Source organism: Perca fluviatilis, chromosome 13, assembly GCF_010015445.1.
Source record: "Perca fluviatilis chromosome 13, GENO_Pfluv_1.0, whole genome shotgun sequence".
In the NCBI taxonomy this organism is placed as follows: domain Eukaryota; kingdom Metazoa; phylum Chordata; class Actinopteri; order Perciformes; family Percidae; genus Perca; species Perca fluviatilis.
The window spans coordinates 5,818,936-5,836,829 of NC_053124.1; the positions used below are offsets into that span (position 1 = coordinate 5,818,936).

The 17,894-nt window shown below is 43.3% G+C and overlaps 1 protein-coding gene across 2 annotated transcripts; it reads right to left on the bottom strand.

Annotated features, from left to right (window-relative positions):
- Positions 1–358: 358 nt before the first annotated feature.
- Positions 359–12,391, bottom strand: tspan13b (tetraspanin 13b). Of its 2 annotated transcripts, none has more exons than XM_039821012.1 (6): positions 12,187–12,391; positions 7,767–7,934; positions 6,172–6,252; positions 3,722–3,835; positions 3,484–3,594; positions 359–1,152 (listed from the first exon to the last, which is right to left on the bottom strand). In XM_039821012.1, the coding sequence occupies exons 1-6, from the start codon at positions 12,247–12,249 to the stop codon at positions 1,078–1,080; spliced, it is 612 nt and encodes a 203-aa protein (XP_039676946.1). In that variant the 5' UTR covers positions 12,250–12,391; the 3' UTR covers positions 359–1,077. The 2 variants fall into 2 exon arrangements, with proteins under 2 accessions (XP_039676946.1, XP_039676947.1); XM_039821013.1 differs by lacking the exon at positions 12,187–12,391 and adding an exon at positions 8,452–8,471.
- Between the last annotated feature and the right edge of the window lie 5,503 nt (positions 12,392–17,894).

The following is a 17,894-nucleotide window of genomic DNA, read 5'->3' on the forward strand; positions in this document are numbered from 1 at the left end:
TTGCACGTGTTTTAAATTATCTACACACACACACACATATATTAAGTGTAAAGAATACACAATTAACTTATTGTAACACTGTTAATATGAGCTGTAATTACGTAAACTGTAAATATTGTAAATATTCCTTCCAGGTCCCTTTTAAATCCATATAAATGACTACGTATGAACTTAAATTGTTGTATGCCAATTTGCAAAACATAAATAACTGCATTTAGGCACCTAGCCAACCACGCTTGTAGTGACTTCATGTGACTTTAGGACTGAATAATAGACAAAAATATTTTTGCGGAGTTGAATTCAAACATTGTACCCACTCCTAAAACCAAATGATTTAAGGGAAAAGAAACAAAAGACATAAAGCCAGAGAAACAGATTTATTTTTCTTCCACCAGTGTTTTGTTGCAGTTTAAAGTACAAAGGCTCAGACAGAATCCTCAGTGCAGCTCTCAATCAGTAGCTCATATTTGCTCAAGAGTCATGCGAAAGGTCACACACACACACACACACACACACACACACACACACACACACACACACAACCACACACACACACACACACACACACACACACACACACACACACACACACACACACACACACAAACACACACACACACACACACACACACACACACACACACACACACACACACACACACACACACACACACACACAGTAGTCATGTCAATATGCAGAGCAGCAGTTGACATTATTGCGTTCAGTGGGACAGACAAACAGAAACAGGGTCAACATCAGGCGGGCTGCATAAATACTGTATATAATAATACTTTGGAATATACAGCAGTAGACAGTATTGCCCCTTTTTACACCCGGTGCTCGGTGTACTAATAGTGAATGTTCAGACAGAGCTGTCACACTGGAGGCAACATGTGTGTGCTCTTGAACAACCAAACACAGGACATTAGAAGAGCATGGCTGCAGCAGTCAGTGAAACACACACACACACAGGTCAGTCAGGTATGTACAGGTACAGCCCAGAGAAGTTCCAACACACAGGTGAGTCAGGTATGTACAGGTGGAGCCCAGAGAAGGCCCATGGAGGTGCAAAGGGCTCACAGGAAAGCACTGGGGTTGGCTCGGGGGTCCTTCTGGTTCCTGTAGCGATAAGTGAGCCAGACTCCCAGAATCTGACAAAAGGACACAGTCACAGTCACACACTGAGAGCGACACACTAACATCTGCTCATCTTCATGTATTCTACCAAATGTGGATTAATTCGCTGCTGAAAATAGTCCCCAACAAAGTCACTATTTCCTCCTGTTTGAATCACGTTTATTAAAAGCAACAGTGCCCAGCTGCTAGAGGAAATTACTGAGCCCTTCTTTATTAAAAGATATGTTTGTGAGATGTTTTTAAAGATTTAGCTCCTCAGTACAAAGTCTACACATCTTCCGCTAGAGGCTAAAAAACACATCTCTTCAGACTGCACCTTGGTTAACAAGATGATGGTTACACAAATAGCATTGGACTTACATGTGGCTTATTGTAGTTTGGCTTATTTTAAGCTAATGTAGTTTTTGTGTATGTGATTCTTGCTGTTCTGAGTCTGTACCTTTATGGTTGAATGCACTGATTGGAAGATGCTTTGGATAAAAGGGTCAGCTAAATGTAATGTAATGTGAGCCACATGGGAGACATACAGAATTAAACATGTAGAAGAGAACAAGTCCTATGATATATACACTGTTGGAGTAATAATTCTACGATCACTACATTTTCATTAGTACATTAATCAACATTTCTGTAAATGTTTCCTTAACTAGTTCACTATATATATATATATATATATATACGATCACATGACTACACGATGACTGCTGAACCTGCACACACAACACAGCTCTGACACTTCTTCACGATCATATACGATCACATGACTACACGATGACTGCTGAACCTGCACACACAACACAGCTCTGACACTTCTTCACCGCTGCTACCACCATCAGGGTTTCCCGCAGCACTTTGCAGCTTACGGTAGGTTTCCACACAGCGAAATTTCGCTTTGCTCTCATTGAGGTTGAATGGAGACGAAATTCGCACTGATTGAGCGAGATGAGAGCGAATCGCCGAGGGGAGCGAAATAAAGTTGACGAAAGTTTAACTTTATTCAAATGAGGACCACTCGAGAACCAATCAGGTCCGCGTGTTTGTGTTTGGAGGCGGGAGTTACAAAAAAAGTCTGACCAAGATGGCGGAGGTCATCAGCGCAGTATCATGAAAATTTTGATGTGATTAAAATGTTTCTACACGAACACCAGTACTTCTATCAACACGAATTATGTTTTATATGACACAAAAACTTAATTAGGGCACATACACCACTAAATAGATCACTGTATATGTTCGTTTAAACACTCGAACTTTTCAGCTAGCCGACAGGCTAATTGCTAGCATGTTCGGACATTGGATTTCATTGTAGCCTAGCCAGGTAGCTAGCTAGCTAGGCTACTTGTGCATTTGTTTGATTACATGTTTTATTGGCAAACATTGACGCGTGTAGCAACACGGATTGTTGTTTATATGTCACACGAACTTAAACAGGGCGAACACACATCACCAAATAGACCACTGGAGATAGTTTAAACACTCAAAATGATTCAGCTAGCCGACAGGTCCTAATTAAGTTTGTGTGTCATATAAAACATAATTCGTGTTGATAGAAGTACCGATGTTCGTGTAGAAACATTTTAATCACATCAAAATTTTCATGATACGGCGCTGATGACCTCCGCCATCTTGGTCAGACTTTTTTTGTAACTCCCGCCTCCAAACACAAACACGCGGACCTGATTGGTTCTCGAGTGGTCCTCATTTGAATAAAGTTAAACTTTCGTCAACTTCATCTCGCTCAATCAGGGCGAATTTCGTCTCCATTCAACCTCAATGAGAGCAAAGTGAAATTTCGCTGTGTGGAAACCTACCGTTAGGCGGCCGCCTAACCAACACACGCCTACCGCCTGAACTACATTGTCAAAAAAAAAAAAAAAAAATCGCCATTTCACCGTCGCGTGCGTCGTTGTTTGTGGGCAGAGACGGGGTGAGTGGACTTACCGGAGCATTGGCATATGGCAGGCAGAGAGCATTTCTATACGTATCTCTGTCCTGTTCTTCACATCAGTGAGGCTTTCTTCTCTTGTTTCAACCAAGTGAATACATGACGAGGTGACTGGAACTATCCATCGCCTCTCGCGCGTGGATTCTCAACGTCCCGGCTGTTGTTGTTGTTGTAGTTTTTTTAATTACGGTTATACGGTTATATTACGCTATAAACACGATCTGTTTTTATTTCACGCATACTATCTGCTTGCGAGTAACACTGTTATAGCACATTTTTTAAATAGTTAACTGCAACCACAGATACTACCATTACTAACACCTACTACTACTCATGCTAACAATTGATTCCTTTCATAGTTCAACTGTGCGCAGCAGCCAGCAGTGTTGTGCCGGCTCACCTCGGTGAAGCTGAAAAAGAGTCCGATCCCTCCTACAAAGCGCAGCACCTCTCCAGCATGTTCCTGGATCTTATCTGCGCACGGCGAGCACGAGTTGTTGGGGAAGCAGGCCTGCAGAGAGGAGGACACGACACGGTGTCAGAGAAGAGCTGCGCACGCTCCACACAGATAACAGGGGGGGGGGTCTAATGGACTTCACATGATTCAACCCTCACAGCTGAAACAGGATCAAACTCACAGCGTCACAGCTGAGGCTGGCCTCCACCTGTCTGAAGCCACAGCAGTTGAGACTCTTCTCCACGTCCCTCTGAGTGCTCTGAGAGTTGTTCCAGCCCACCTCCAGCAGCTGGTCCTAAACACACACACACACACAAACACACACACACACACACACACACACACACACACACACACACACACACAGACACACACACACACACACACACACACACACACACACACACACACACACACAGACACACACACTCACACACACACACACACACACACACACACACACACACACACACACACACACACACACACACACACACACACACACACACACACACACACACACACACACACACACACACACTCAATCACGGTCCAGTATGCAACCTACACAACTGGAAAGTGGAAACCTAAACAACATTTTAAATTTTACAGTAATGTATAGATTATCTCTTTCAAAGAGTTGACAGACCCAAATTATTACTCAAAGCAGAATCTTTTCTAAAAACGATGTCTAAATGGGACCGTTACTAAACACGGCCGTCAGTAGGATTCAAATACATTTCATTCAGCAGAATAAAAAGAATATTTATGGTGATACTCTCAGTCTGACCATCTTTTCTTGCGACCTGTCAAGTGTTGGACTGTGTCCCATTTCTAGAGCTGTGTGCTTTATAGCTGCCTCACTTTGTTTTATACAGTATGTCATAAAGAGGTGTTCTAATCTCTCTGTCATCAAAGCTCTTAATCACTTCCACTTCATTACTGACAGCACAAAAACCAGAGAAGATGATGATGATCCCTGCCAATCACCTGTGTGCATTTCATTCCTCTGTGTCTGACTATTCACATTAGCGCTGTGTATTGGCAAGAATCTGGCGATACGATACGTATCACGATACATGGGTCACGATTCAATATATTGCAATATATTTCGATACTGTGCGTACTGTAATTTTAGAAAAACTGATATTTAAAAAAAGGTAAACAATTCAGTACACAGAAAATCAAACTGCCAGTTTGGGACTGTGGTTTACAGGTTCTTAGTGAGCACATTTTTATATGCTAAAGTAGGCCAAAGTTCAGCCATAGCTACATTGTTAACTTCTAGCAAAAATACTGGCACTGCTAGGCACTGCTAGGCACTGCTAGGCACTGTTAGGCACTGTTAGGCAAGGACACTGGTGGTGTGTCTCAGCATAGCCATCTAGCGGTAGGGGGTTTAAACAATGTGAACCAGGGTACAAGCGGCCGAAATGGGTTTCCTCAGGAGGGTAGCTGGCGTCTCCCTTAGAGATAGGGTGAGAAGCTCAATCATCCGTGAGGAGCTCGGAGTAGAGCCGCTGCTCCTTTCATCGAAAGGAGCCAGTTGAGGTGGTTCGGGCATCTGGTAAGGATGCCCCCTGGGCGCCTCCCTAGGGAGGTGTTCCAGGCACGTCCAGCTGGGAGGAGGCCTCGGGGAAGACCCAGGACTAGGTGGAGGGATTATGTCTCCAACCTGGCCTGGGAACGGCTCGGGATCCCCCAGTCGGAGCTGGTTAATATGGCTCGGGAAAGGGAAGTTTGGGGTCCCCTGCTGGAGCTGCTCCCCCCGCGACCCGACACCGGATAAGTGGACGAAGATGGATGGATGGATGGATAAACGTGAACCACTGTCTTACATGAATATTTTTGAATGTTTAAAATTTTTTTTTCCACATTAAAGAGAATTTTACGACACTTCCTCTCACCCTGCCTTGTCTGCTTCTACTTCACTTAGTGATTTTCCAAACATCAACACATCAGGCTGCTAACATTAACAAACAGTGAAGTTTAATTCAGGCTTCTGTTGTAAAGCACCATTAAACAAGTAACTGATGTGCAATCTTTGTGGGACACACACATAACACAGTGAACTCGGCCACAGAAAAGGACACATTTCTCGGAGTATGTAACAGGAGAAGATTAGGCTTTAGAGCCACTGGACATGGTGCTATGCGGTACAGGATACTCTCCTGAGGCCTGGCGCTTCCATCAGCCCCCCCCCCCATCGGGTGTTATTTTCTCTGGCGTTCTGTCTTTTAGGTATAGGTGATTTGTTATTTCAGTTTCTCTGTAAAGCACGTTGGTCAGCCGATGATGAAGTGACTTGACAAGAAAGCATTGTGGGATAGCAGGTGATGCTTGACTGAGCAGCAATGGAAAGAAAAGCTACTTGGTAGCTTGCGAGTGTTGAAATGCAGACAGTGACAAACAATTTTCACTGCAAATTGCGTTAATTTTTAAGTTAAGTGCGTTAATACTGAACAGAAAGCAAAGGTTAGAGGTGAAATCAGATTCACAAATTGACGTGGCTAAATGATGTGTGTGTGTGTGTGTGTGTATGCTCAGTGTTACCACTCTTGTACAGCTGCATTACACTGTGGGGTTTCCTGCTAAAAGCTGCTGTGATGGAGAAAGGGAAGCAGATCTTACCTGTTGTTCTCTGTTGATGGCTAAGCAGGCACTGGAAACAGAGAACTGCACAATAAACACCATGAACAGGACGATCATGTACTGAGCTTCACTGTCAAGGAGCAACAACCAATGCACACGTCATCATGCTGTGTCCCTGAGCCTCGGCCACCGTGCGTTAGTGGAGGGGTTAAGCAGGGCTGCTGTCTCCGGCTCACTGAGCACAGTGGGAAACACGACGCTGCTCTGGATCCTGTTGCACATGCATACATGAATGGAAATGGATTTTCCAAAACACGGAGCTGAAGAGAGCGTAGATTCGAAACATAAGCATATTCATTACCAAGACAATTCACAGATCCATAGAACAGTGTTTGTGTACATGCCCTACACTTTGTTACTTTCAGAATTTTACTTCAGCCACAATATATTAGCTAATTGTTAGGTTTGGGCATAACATTTTGGGGAATACATTTTTTTTCTCTTTCTGTCTGAACCTGACCAATCTGGGAACCCATCGTCTCTCGGCCTGACCAAGTTTTAGCCTCTGGGGGCAACGGGCCAACATTTGGGGTGATCCGGTGTAGCCAGAAGATAGCAAGGCCAAGACTTCCTCCCCTGTATGCCGGGTCTGATTAGCAACTTGAGACGCGAGAAAAGAGTTTGAGTTGAGAGTCTTTTTATTTTAATAAATAAAAGCTAATTAAAAGCTAATCGTCGTCAGATGATAGCCGATTTGGTTACGTGATTACGTTGGGACCAATGCATTCCGTCTCTTACGCTCTCTACACAGACTGTTTGTGTATGCAACCAAAGCCTACTCAAATGTGATTGGTCAATACTACTCGGACTATAAAAAGGGAAACAGAATGCTTCCGATCCCCAAATCTTGTCCTGTTGCCTACAGATTCTAAATAAATCTGCAAATATCTGTTCATAGAGGTTAGAGAGCTGGAGCCAGAGTTGAGACAGCTGGTGTCTAGTGTAGCTCTGTCACCACCAACTCCTCAAGGTAGAAAGAGTTGGAACTATTACATGGCAGACAGTTTCCATCTGCTTCCAGTCCTTATGCTAAGCTAGGCTAAACATGTCCTGACTCCAGCGTTGTAAATAACAAATAGACATGAGACTGAAGCTAATGTTGAACTATTCCTAAAAGGAGTTGCTGATCTGAAAACAGCTCCACATACATTGGAAGTAAGCTCTGAAGAAACGAAAACTCCAAGATACAGGTTGAGGGGAAACCTTGTAACAATAGGAACTTTAGTGTAGAAAGAAACATTTTGTATTTTGTGAACACGTGTGCAAACAAAACATCAACAAGCTTGCCGATCACAAGACAAGTTGTGTAGCGTGAACAGTACAGCGATCTGATGACTCTGAGTCGGGCAGAGTGAACTTAGCTTTAGTTCTCAGAGAACACTCCAACGCTCTGATGTCACATTCACAGACACCCACAGAACGAACAGCAGCACCGCTTCTCTATAATAATACTGGGTGCTTCTGGGTGTTAACATCATAAGTGATGTTCAAACATATGATTCATTACCATCCTATAGTAGTAGTGAAACAAATGGCAGTGCTAGCAGCCATAGCAGGAGCAGTGTGAAGGATACGAAGAAGAGCAGGACCTGGTGATGCTTCATGGCTCCGATGAGGCCGGCCAGCGCCACGAAGAACAGGAAGACGCCCACGCCGATGATGCCCCCCACCACCTGGAAACTGGAGACCAGACCCAAACACTTCCCCCACGCCGCGATGCCGATCATCAGCAGGCTCACCATCTACACGCACACACGCGCACGCACCACACACACACACACACACACACACATTTTATTTATAGTGTCAAATCTCAGGACACTTTACAGATCGAGTAGGTCTAGACCACACTCTATCATTTACAAAGACCCAACAATTCCCTCCAAGAGCAAGCATTTGGTGCAACAGTGGTGGAAAAAACTTCCTTTAAGCCTCGGACAGATCCAGGCTCTTGGTCTGCCGCTGCCAGTTGGGACACAGAGACACAGATACAGATATAGAGAAATATGATTCATAATAATTCTAGCAGTTGGTATGATGAACAGTGGCAATTATAGTAACAATGAGGATAAAATAATAGTAGTAGCACTGCAGGGTGTAAGTAAGTGTAAGAGTAGCAGGCAGCTTCAAATAAAAGTGATGAAAGTGGTGAGGATGAAACCGTGTTAGGAAGACCAAAATCTGGAGCAGCTTCATATCAACTCTGTGTGATTGAGCAGGAGCAGTGAGAGGAAGCGAGGGACAAGCCGGACACCGTACCGTCCACTGCACCGGACACCGTACCGTCCACTGCACCGGACACCGTACCGTCTACCGTCCACTGCACCGGACACCGTACCGTCCACTGCACCGGACACCGTACCGTCCACTGCACCGGACACCGTACCGTCCACTGCACCGGACAGCATGTTGTATATTACACCGGACACCGTACTGTCCACTGCACCGGACACTGTACCATACTGTGACAAACACCAGCTCTGTTATATTACTCACTATCATAGTCACAGACAGTAGCATGTATGACCAGAGGACATATATTACACCATTCTGAATGATCATACCATGACTGTGATGACTAAACTTCAGCTCACTGACGATATGTATAATATTTCCATGAAAGAGTTATCATAGTTCACTGTATCACTGTAATCCCTTCCTAGAGCATTAAAGGAGCAGTGTGTAGGATTTAGTGACATCTAGCGGTGAGGTTGCAGATAGCAACAAACTGAATTGCAAAAATGAATACCCCCCCCCATGTTCCTCATATGTTTCTCAGTGGTTTTCCTTGGATTAGGGTGGCACCTAAATCATGGTTGCAGCTGTCGCCGTGGTCCTGCTCTGTGCCCTGCTACACCCTGCTACGCTCTGCAGTGCCCTGCTATATCCTGCTAAGCCCTGCTACACCCTGCAGTGCCCTGCTACGCCATGAACTACTACAACTACTATTTCTAGTCATAGTTCCATTATCTTTATTGTGACTATTATTGCCACTGTTCATCATACCCCCAACCGGCTCCGTCAGACACCACCTACCAAGAGCCTGGGTCTGTCCCAGGTTTCTCCCTAAAAGGGAGTTTTTCCTCGCCACTGTCACACTAAATGCTTGCTCTTGGGGGAATTACTGGAATTGTTGGATTATAAAGTGTGGTCTAGACCTACTCTATCTGTAAAGTGTCTAGAGATAACTCTTGTTATCATTTGACACTATAAATAAAATTGAATTGAATAGAATTGAATTGAATTAACTACCTACATTTTTTTGTACCTTATTGTAAAGTGTTACCCTGAGGAAATCCCCATTGGAAATGTGGTTGCTTGATACCAGACTTACTTCTAAATATAAACCTCTTCCATATACAACACCCTTATTACTAACCTCCCAGTATATCATAGCTCTTCAATAAAGGGCCTAGAGTGTTCTTATGATGATGGTCACCTAGAAAAATCTGTATTGGTAGCCACCAAACACAGACATTTGACACAGACCATACTATACTCCCTATAAACTGCAGTAGCTGAATAGTGCCTGGTTCTGGGCCATGTGTCAGAGATGTAGACTGTCTTCTTCACATCCTCTGGAGCTGGCCGGTCCTGGAGGCTTTTTGAAAATATGTTATCGCAATAGTAATAAAACCTACTATATACTTTTTTCAGGTTCATACTTGTATTTTGTGTTTGTACTAGGACATGTTCACACGCTTTAATGTTCAAAAAACACTTTATCTTTCTCATACTACCCATGGCTGCTGCACCTGTATTCACCCTGTGTCTGAGACGCTCTGCTGGAGCGCTGTCTCTTTAAACCCCCCTCCTGAAGAAGCCCAGTCTGCTCTGATTGGTCAGCATGCTCCCGCATGTCCACGAGTCTCTGGAAACACCGCTGTTGTTGCACTCCACAGGAGCAGGACTTTGTACCGTGAAACATCATCAATAAGGCTCCTAAAGCTTGTGTTACAAAAGAGAATTTGAATATGTTCTTGATCTGCCCACCCCTTCTGACCAAGAACAGATCCAAATTCTCTTTTGTACCACAAGCCATAAAAGCCTTAAATCAGTCGAAATAAGCTCGATGTCCAGCTGGCCTGGTCATACCCAAGGGGTGTATTGTAGTGTGTGATGTATGTTCTTCATGTTATGTCTGTCGGTGTCTGATGTAGGGACTATTTGTTTGTGTCATATGTCTGATGTCCTGTCATGAAGTACCTTGCGACTGTGCCGCAAACCCAACTGCCCCACGGGGACAATAAAGTTATCTACTACTACTACTACTAAACCAAATACTACCCAACCAATTAATAACAATGACAGACAAGATTATAGCTTTCCCTGGCGTTAGCATGAAGCTAGTCCTATGTACACAGTAGTAGCCAGCAATAGCCTGCCCTGACCAATCATAGAAACTCCAGGAGTAGGAAAAAAAGCTGAGAGTAGAAAAAAACGTTTAAAGCGGAGTGTTCAGAACAGTGGCAAATCTGAGTTTTTTTGCTCATCAAATAATGTAACAAATGTATAAGTCAAACTGCTGAAGCCTCACTAGGGCTGGGTACCGAATTGAATAGTTTTTAGGCACCGACCAAATTGCCTAGTATCAAGTATCAAAAACTGCCTCGTAATTCAATACCCAATTTCAATACCTAAGGAGTAAATCTCATCAGCGCCAACGAGCCAATAAGCACGCAGCATTCTTCTACCAAGATCTAATAATGCCTGTGATTGGCTGTTTAACGTTACACGTCGTAGAGACACGCAGGAAGAACTCTACGTCACACAGAGACGGGCTGACATAGCGGGAGCTAAAAAATAGATAAAAAGATTTGTGCCGTTTTTGAGAATTGGTATTGAAAAAAAGTATCGTTTAGGGACCGGTGTCAAAGTCACGGTATTGGTATTAGTACCTTTTTGAGCGATATCAAGGCCCAGCCCTAAGCCTCACATTAGCTTCAACTGTTCTTTCCAGTGCATTTGCACTGAGGGCTGCTGTGGATCGTATCCCCAGTCACTGGCGTTGGAATGCATCAGAAGGGCGCTGTACACTGCCGGTATGTATAATAATTATATATTGGTGAATTAATACGCCAGGGACAATTACAGCCACCAGTAACACCTTCAATGTGCATATGAGCATCCAAGTGTTGACTTGAAAAAATGTGAACTCATCCTTTAACATGGCAGTTTAGTATTGCACTTTCATGAAGTTTATCTACAGATAACGGATTATGCGAATGACATCATTATGACATGATGATTGGGACACAGTTGAACTATGGAATAAAACCTTGTTGGAACCTGTTTGGGCAACACACACACACACACATACACACACACGCACACGCACACGCACACACACACACACACACACACACACACACACACACACACACACACACACACACACGGGTTTGTGGCACTATCTTTGTGGGGACCTGTCATTGACATAATGCATTCCCTAGCCCTTACCCTAACCTTAACCATCACAACTAAATGCCTAACCTTAACCCTTACCCTCGCCCTAACCATAACCTAATTCTAGCCCACAACCACAACCAAGTCTTAACCCTCAAACAGCCCTTTAAACTTTTGGGGTCCAGCATTTTGGGCCCACAAAGCTGTCCGGACCCCACAAGTAGCCTATACTGGACTCCCGGTTTTTGGACCCCACGAATATAGTTAAACAAGCACACACACGCACACACACGCACACACACACCTATAGCCTAGTTGAGGTTGATAAAGCAGCGGTGATAAGAGCTGACGGACAGGACAGGACGTCCTCTGTAATGCCATAAAATGTCTTGGAAGGAAACCATGTCAGCCTTAAAGGCTGCATGGCCTCCCATCTGGAATGAAAGCAGGCAGCTGGATGAACGTGAGTTTGTCATTCGCTGAATGTGATGGTGGATACAGTGATCCTCCGATCCTGGTTCCACGGTGAATCATTGATGAGAGCAGATGTGTTAGAGCCCATATGGTAACGGTATGTGCGCTACTCACCACATAGAGGATGTTGAGCACGCACAGGGAGTGTTTGGAGCAGGTGAATCCAGTGCAGCCCATCTTGCTCAAATAAAAAACAGAATCAATCCTTAAAAAAGCGTTTCAATAAATATTTCGGCTCCAGAGATAAAAAAAAAAATCCAGACAAACAAAAGCCCGCAGGAATAGACGGTCGCTCAGCAGCAGGTCTAACCTGAAAAGAACGGGACAACAGTAAAACCGGAGTGTACAGGAAGTTACATGTTTAGCCTTCAAAATAAAGGCATGTCATCATGGGACAGTTTGGATGTTAGCTCGACTTCAGTAGGATGGCAGACAGGGCTGTGGCTACCATTAGCCTGGCTGTCTGTCTACACTGTACATTCTCTAGCTTTTTATAAGCTGTTTAAACTATTTTCACACTCTGTAGGCTATATATTTAGATTTGACTACTTTTAAAGATAAACAAATATAAATGAAGTGAATAAATGAGTTATGAGTATGAGTATTCATCCACCACGGTTGTATTACTGCTCGGACAAGGCTTTGAAACCAGATTTAGACCTTCAGCGTGGGAAGGCCTTCCACTCACTGTATGATCATTTTACAGTACGTTTCCTGTAAAGAACTATTGAAGCCTCTGCTAAATATGTGGAAGAGTTTTAGAGTTCACATCATTTGGTTTAAAAGTGTAATGATTCCCAAACAAGTTTTCATTTTTCACATCAAATCGAAACTTGCAGAAAATAAAAAAACACACAATAATACAATAAAGGCAAAATAAATAAAATGCGTCAAGAACATAACAACTTGTGTCTTTAGAAAAGAAAGTGTTTCTCTTTATAATGGCACATCAGTTGATCTGAATACAATTAACGAGAGGGTATGGAACTTTTAAACGCTGTTAAAGCAAAAAAAAAGGATCCAGTAACAGCCTGTAGAAAAGATGATAACTCAGTTACAACGCTTCTGTTTGCTCTGGATGTGACATGTGTTCTCAGTAGCCTGCATGATAATGTCTTTGAGATGGGCTGTAGCCTACACAAGACAGGTCATTGATCCTGTCAAGGCTGACATCACCTTAACCTCAGGGATATTTATAGAAACGGTTTGGTGACATCTTTCAAAGAGTGTGCTGCTGTCCTCCTTACCTCTGCACTGTCCACCCAACTGATGATCCAGGAATGGGCAGTACCTAACTATAATACAACTGCACCAAGGCTATATCCAGCCACTCAGTAGTCACAGCAAGACAAATATTTCTGAATATATGCAGAGACATGGAGCAGATCTATCAACCACTCCTTAGTTCAATAAAAAAATGCTTATTAAGAATCCTTTTTCAGTGAAATGAAATGGATTTAAACACTGGCATAAAGTCTGTCATGGTTTTTTCAATGCATCTTACGGGAAATGACATGCTCTTATTATGAAATTCCGGTGTGATCATCTGCTTTAACTTGACGCCTGCTCAGCATATGACTCAGTGAGGGACGGACTTCAGAGCTGATTAGCTACACAGAAGTACTGTTATTTCCTCTGTAACATACACACACACACACACACACACACACACACACACACACACACACACACACACACACACACACACACACACACACACACACACACACACACACACACACACACACACACACAGTGTTGGGGCAGGTGACAGTGTGATATCTGTGACATCAGCTAGGTGGGACATCCTGAGCAGCAGCCTGAAATTGTCTATCACCCAGAGCTGTAAAACATCTGGGAGAGAAGAGACTTTATTTATTGTCATTGCACAGAGTAGAGCCAATCGTGATGGTCCATTCACACACATATTCACACATATCAAAAAGGAATTAAAAATGGGAATAAAAATTATTGATTTACAAAGGTTGCATTTGCTGTGAGCTTTTAACGCAGTAGATATTTGGGATCTTGCTGTAGTGGCCCTGTATGCAGGTAAAATACAGATAATATACAGGTAGTATACAGGTAATATACAGGTAAAATACAGGTAATATACAGGTAATATACAGGTTAAACTGTTGCCAATAAATATGGACTGTAGTGTGAGTATGGTAGTGCAGATAGTCAGTGTCAGTGTATGGCTCTGGGTACAGCTGAGTCGGAGTCTGTCTGTGACTGGAGGGACGTAAAGCTTCCACCAGAGGGCAGCAGGGGCCACAGATGGTGTCCAGGGCAGGATGTTCTGCTGAACAGTTCCTCCACAGAGGAACACGCTGTGACTCAGCACCCAGGAGCACGCTGTGGATGGACAGCAGCAGTCTCTCCTGCAGGTTGCTGTCTCCTGAGAACCAACCGGAAATGGAGTCGCTGCGTGATGTTAGTAGCCATGTGCTAAACATCTCTAGAAGTCCATGGGTACGTCTCACGTCCTTTACTTGCATCCATGTTTCCTCCACTTGCTTCCCCTCCTCCCCTCCTCTCTGTATCCTCGCTCATAGCTCCTCAGAGATCTCTCCTCTACCCTTTATCCTCGCTCTTCCATCCTGGCTCCTCACGAAGGAGGGCCCGAACAACTTCCGGTTCAAGGGAGGAGCGAGGAGACATTCCTCTAATATGTAACCTATGTTTTCCTGTCTGGGTGTGGGTTACTGCAGCCGCCACCACAGCTGTCTGAACGTCCTCTGACCATCAGATGGTGAACCCATAGACAGTATATAAACTGAACCAACAGATCCCGTGTCTCTGGACGGAGACCAGTGAAGGATATTAGAAGTCACTTTTCCGGTGAGCGCTGAGCGTTACTGAGCAGCCTCCAACTGAGAGAGACAACGTAGATGTGACGTGAGCAACCTGTCTGAAAGTTGGAAGTCTTCTGGTAGCTGTGCCGAGAGAAATCTCAATCATTTCCAATCTTACAGAGACAGAGAGCGTAGGTATATGTAAGGAGATAACATGGGCACAGGCTAATTATTGCTAACTAAAATGCTAGTTAACATTAGTAATTCAACTTAAGTCGAAACTGCCTGCGAGCTTCTCCTGTACTATACGGTAATTCCTCTACTATGCGACAGTAAGTTGCGTGGTTATGACACAATCGTTACAGAAACGTCTGCTACGGAGCCATAACGTGAGGTACAAGGTAATGGAGCCTTTTATACATTGTCGTGTTTCTTTAGAAATAAACAATGGACAAATAGTCTTTAAACGCTTCAGATGTAAAGTTATTCGCTGTCAAAGTGACGTCAAAATGAATGGCAGTCAATGGGATGCTAACGGGAGGTGATCGTTTGGTAGCATCAAAATGGCGCCATAGGAGGTTCGAGTTCTGAAGAGAGGCTTACCCCCCTTGGGTGAACCCAGCACTACACTCTCTTCCTGATCAGCTGAGTACTGTAGTAACCATAGCAACAGTCTGATGTTCCTCCTAGAACCAGCTGGAGTGACAAACACATCATTGCATTTGGCTGCAAATTTAGATCACCATGTAAGGTACACCCCAAACAACTGAGTAACTAATGGAGTTAACACAAAGAGCTGGAGCTGAGGCCAGGCGGTCACACACAGAGCAACAACCAGAGCTATATTTCAGTCTAAAATTATCACAGAAGACGTGTGTGTGTGTGCGTGTGTAGTATGATAGTCTGATGTAATGCAGGCTGTATGAACCTAACAGAAAAATCTATAGTGTCTGTAAGAATTTTTTTTTCTCATAGCCAGAAATCATAAACTGGGAAACATTGAAGTCTGTTTTCTAAAGTTTTTTTTTATGATTTACAGTTTTTATTAGTTGAAAAACAACACAGAACATACATCTCACAACATGAACCCCCACACAGAACCCCCCACTCTTTATCACCCCTCCATTAGAGAAAAATTAAGACAAGATGAAATAATAATCATGATATTCAAGACAACACTAAAATAGACGAGATATTGATTTCTAAAGGAATGGTTCAACATTTTGGGAAACTTTACACATGAGTACAGAGCTGGATCCAGGTTGGTTAGCCTAGCTTAGCATAATGACTGGAAGCAGAGGGAAAGAGCTAGCCGGACTCTGTTTTGTTTTCTAGCAATTTATTTGTCATGAATTATAATTATCCATTTATTATTATTTATGAGCTTGGTGGAGGAAACACGGGCCTTCTGTGTTCAGTGGCTTCGAAACTCCCTGCTGCGGGGGTGAAGGGAGTTGTCGGGAGGAAGGTAGTGTCACCCACAAACTCGTGTATCTGCCTGTAATTTGGATTCCTCGGCTACACCCTTCCATCCGGATTCATGTTGTTTTTCTGTAATTCTGCTGACAGATGCATATATTTATTATTACTATTATTGTTTCTAATCCATAAATAGAAGGAAGTGACACATTACATTTCACTGAAATTTTATTTTTATATGATTTTATATACACAACATTGTAAATGATAAAAGAAATAAATCCATTTATTGATGAAATGATTGAATGTAGCCAGGCTAAATAAGTCAGTGTCACACAGGACGGCTGTAGCAGTTTATAGAGTTTCATCATATAGAGCAGACTGTCTCACTGTGGGCTGTAGCAGTTTATAGAGTTTCGTCATACAGATTAGACTGTCTCACTGTGGGCTGTAGCAGTTTATAGAGTTTCGTCATACAGATTAGACTGTCTCACTGTGGGCTGTAGTAGTTTATAGATTTTCATCATACATATCAGACTGTCTCACTGTGGGCTGTAGTAGTTTATAGAGTTTCATCATACATATCAGACTGTCTCACTGTGGGCTGCAGTAGTTTATAGTTTCATCATACATATCAGACTGTCTCACTGTGGGCTGTAGTAGTTTATAGAGTTTCATCATACAGATTAGACTGTCTCACTGTGGGCTGTAGCAGTTTATAGAGTTTCATCATATAGAGCAGACTGTCACACAGGACGGCTGTAGCAGTTTATAGAGTTTCATCATATAGAGCAGACTGTCACACAGGATGGCTGTAGCAGTTTATAGAGTTTCATCATATAGAGCAGACTGTCTCACTGTGGGCTGTAGCAGTTTATAGAGTTTCGTCATACAGATCAGACTGTCTCACTGTGGGCTGTAGCAGTTTATAGAGTTTCATCATACAGAGAAGACTGTCTCACTGTGGGCTGTAGCAGTTTATAGAGTTTCATCATACAGAGCAGACTGTCTCACTGTGGGCTGTAGCAGTTTATAGAGTTTCATAATACAGATCAGACTGTCTCACTGTGGGCTGTAGCAGTTTATAGAGTTTCGTCATACAGATCAGACTGTCTCACTGTGGGCTGTAGCAGTTTATAGAGTTTCGTCATACAGATTAGACTGTCTCACTGTGGGCTGTAGCAGTTTATAGAGTTTCGTCATACAGATTAGACTGTCTCACTGTGGGCTGTAGTAGTTTATAGAGTTTCATCATACATATCAGACTGTCTCACTGTGGGCTGTAGTAGTTTATAGAGTTTCATCATACATATCAGACTGTCTCACTGTGGGCTGTAGTAGTTTATAGAGTTTCATCATACAGATCAGACTGTCTCACTGTGGGCTGTAGCAGTTTATAGAGTTTCGTCATACAGATTAGACTGTCTCACTGTGGGCTGTAGTAGTTTATAGAGTTTCATCATACATATCAGACTGTCTCACTGTGGGCTGTAGTAGTTTATAGAGTTTCATCATACAGATTAGACTGTCTCACTGTGGGCTGTAGTAGTTTATAGAGTTTCATCATACATATCAGACTGTCTCACTGTGGGCTGCAGTAGTTTA